This window comes from Chrysochloris asiatica, unplaced genomic scaffold, assembly GCF_000296735.1.
Source record: "Chrysochloris asiatica unplaced genomic scaffold, ChrAsi1.0 scaffold00087, whole genome shotgun sequence".
Taxonomy (NCBI): domain Eukaryota; kingdom Metazoa; phylum Chordata; class Mammalia; order Afrosoricida; family Chrysochloridae; genus Chrysochloris; species Chrysochloris asiatica.
The window spans coordinates 11,538,702-11,541,681 of NW_006408605.1; the positions used below are offsets into that span (position 1 = coordinate 11,538,702).

General features: G+C 49.6%; 1 protein-coding gene across 1 annotated transcript; it reads left to right on the forward strand.

Moving 5' to 3' along the window:
- Positions 1–437: 437 nt before the first annotated feature.
- PCDHB5 (protocadherin beta 5) lies at positions 438–2,720 on the forward strand. Its single transcript, XM_006866236.1, has one exon. It carries the CDS (start codon positions 438–440, stop codon positions 2,718–2,720), a length of 2,283 nt encoding a protein of 760 aa, XP_006866298.1.
- The last annotated feature ends 260 nt before the right edge of the window (positions 2,721–2,980 follow it).

Consider the following 2,980-nt stretch of genomic DNA (forward strand, 5'->3'; position numbering starts at 1 on the left):
TCCCTAAGAAGTCAAAACTGACTGAAAGGCACTTAACATATAAACTATTTTTTTTTAAGGGGTGGGGGACGCCTGGTGGCGCTGCAGGCTAAGAAAATGGATAGTAAGAATGTGTGGATACCCGAGCGGCCATTACGCTGGGAATCCGAACACTTGAGTGCTCACTAAAAGAAGATAACATTTAAAATACGGTCTAGCGACAGAGCTCGTCAGAAAGAGGGTATACAAGTATAAATCAGAATCGGAAATATCGAATTTGAGGCTATTTAACCAAATCATCCGAATTGATGGTATACGGAGCTGAAGAAACTGATCTTCTGGACTGGAACTGAACAATGGAGACTGCACTAGCAAAATGGCCACAGAAAAGGCAAGTTATCTTTCTTGCTATACTGTTGCTTTGGTGGGAGGCTGACGCTGAGACAATTAGGTATTCCATGCCAGAAGAAACAGAAAGTGTCTCCTTTGTGGCCCACCTGGCAAAAGACCTGGGTCTCAGGATGGGGGAACTGGCTACCCGGGGTGCGAAAATTCATTACAAAGGAAACAAACAGCTCTTGCAGCTGGATGTAAAAACCGGGAGTTTGCTTCTGGTAGAAAAACTAGACCGGGAGACATTGTGCGGGGCGTCAGAATCTTGTATACTGCATTTCCAAATATTACTGGAAAACCCGGTGCAGTTTGTTCAAGTTGAACTGCAGCTCATAGATATAAATGACCATTCTCCAGAGTTTCTAGAAAGTGAAATGCTCCTAAAAATCCCCGAGAGCGTCGATCCAGGGGCTGTGTTTCCCTTGAAAACAGCTCAGGATTCTGACATTGGTAGCAACACTATTCAGGGTTACACAATTCTCCCCAACTCCCATTTTCATGTTCTCACACATAATCGCGGAGGTGGCAGAAAATACCCTCAGCTGGTGTTGGACAAAGCTCTAGATCGTGAGGAGGAGCCTGAACTCAGTTTAACCCTCGTGGCTCTGGATGGTGATACTCCTCCCAGGTCCGGGACAATGGCAATCCGAATTGAAGTTGTGGACATCAATGACAACGCCCCTGAGTTTTTACAGTCACTCTATGAGGTACAGGTCCCAGAAAGCAGCCCCCTTAAGTCCTTGGTTGTGGCTGTGTCCGCTCGAGATTTAGATGCAGGAACATATGGAAGTGTGACCTACTCTCTCTTCCAAGGGGACGACGTTACTCAACCATTTGTAATGGATGAAATTACAGGAGAACTTCGTCTGAAAAGAATATTGGATTTTGAGGCAATTCAATATTATAATGTGGAAATTGTGGCCACAGACGGTGGGGGTCTCTCAGGGAAATGCACTGTAGCTATAGAAGTGATGGATGTGAATGACAACGCCCCTGAACTCACCATGTCTACACTTACCAGCCCTACACCAGAAAACGCCCCGGAAACTGTAGTTGCTGTTTTCAGTGTTTCAGATTCAGACTCCGGAGACAACGGAAGGATTGTTTGCTCCATCCAGGACAATCTCCCATTTCTTCTGAAACCCACATTCGAGAACTTTTATATGCTAGTCACAGAAAGGTCACTGGACAGAGAGAGCAGAGCCCAGTACAACATCACCATCACCGTCACTGATCTGGGATCACCGAGGCTGAAAATCGAGCACAACGTAACTGTACTAGTCTCCGACGTCAATGATAACGCTCCCACCTTCTCCCAACCCTCTTACACCTTGTTAGTCCGTGAGAACAATATTCCCGTCCTGTACGTGGGCACCGTGAGCGCCACAGACAGAGACTCAGGTCCCAACGCCCAAATCACCTACTCGCTGCTGCCACCCCACGACCCACATCTCCCTCTAGCCTCCTTGATCTCCATCAGTGCAGATAATGGGCATCTGTTCGTTTTGACGTCGTTGGATTATGAGGCCCTGCAAGCGTTCGAATTCCGAGTGGGCGCCGCAGACGCAGGCTCCCCAGCGCTGAGCAGCGAGGCACTGGTGCGAGTGGTGGTCGTGGACGACAACGACAACTCGCCCTTTGTGTTGTACCCACTGCAGAATGGCTCTGCGCCCTTCACCGAGCTGGTGCCCAGGGTGGCTGAGGTGGGTTACCTAGTGACCAAGGTAGTTGCTGTGGACAGCGACTCAGGCCAGAACGCTTGGCTGTCATACCATCTGCTCAAGGTCACGGAACCCGGACTGTTCAGTGTGTGGGCGCACAACGGCGAGGTGCGCACAGCCAGACTGCTGAGCGAGCGCGACGCGGCCAAGCACAGACTGATTGTGCTGGTCAAGGACAATGGCGAGCCACCAATGTCCACCACCGTCACACTGCAAGTGCTCCTGGTGGACGGCTTCTCACAGCCCTACTTGTCTCTCTCTGAGGTGTCCCCGGACGAAGCCCAGGCCAACTCGCTCACTATCTACTTGGTCATTGCGTTGGCATCAGTCTCATCACTCTTCCTGTTCTCCGTGCTTCTGTTCGTCGCGGTACGTTTGTGCAGGAGCAGAGCCGCTTCCATGGGTCGCTATCCGGTGCCTGAGGGCTACTTTCCAGACCACTTGGTAAACGCCAGCAACACTGGGACATTGTCCCATAGTTATCAGTATGAGATCTATCTAACAGGAGGCTCCAAGACAAATGACCTCAAATTCCCAAAGTTGATTATCCCCAGTCTCCCGCCCCAAAGCACTAGCAAAGAAACCGATCAAAACGCCACATTACGGAATAGCTTTGGAATCATTTAGGGAAGGAGTTCTGGTAGCTTAGTGGTTACGAATCGGGCTGCGAACCTTAAGGTCAACGGTTCGAAACTACCAGCCGCTCCGCGGGAGAAAGATGAGGCTTTCTACTCTCATAAAGATTTACACCCTCGGAAACCCTGTACAGGGTCGCTATGGGTCGGAACCGACTCGATGGCACTTAACAACAACAACAACATCATGATGCAGTGTGTTCTAGGTATTTATCCTTAACTTCTCTAAGTTTGAGGTGTCATGGAGAAAAG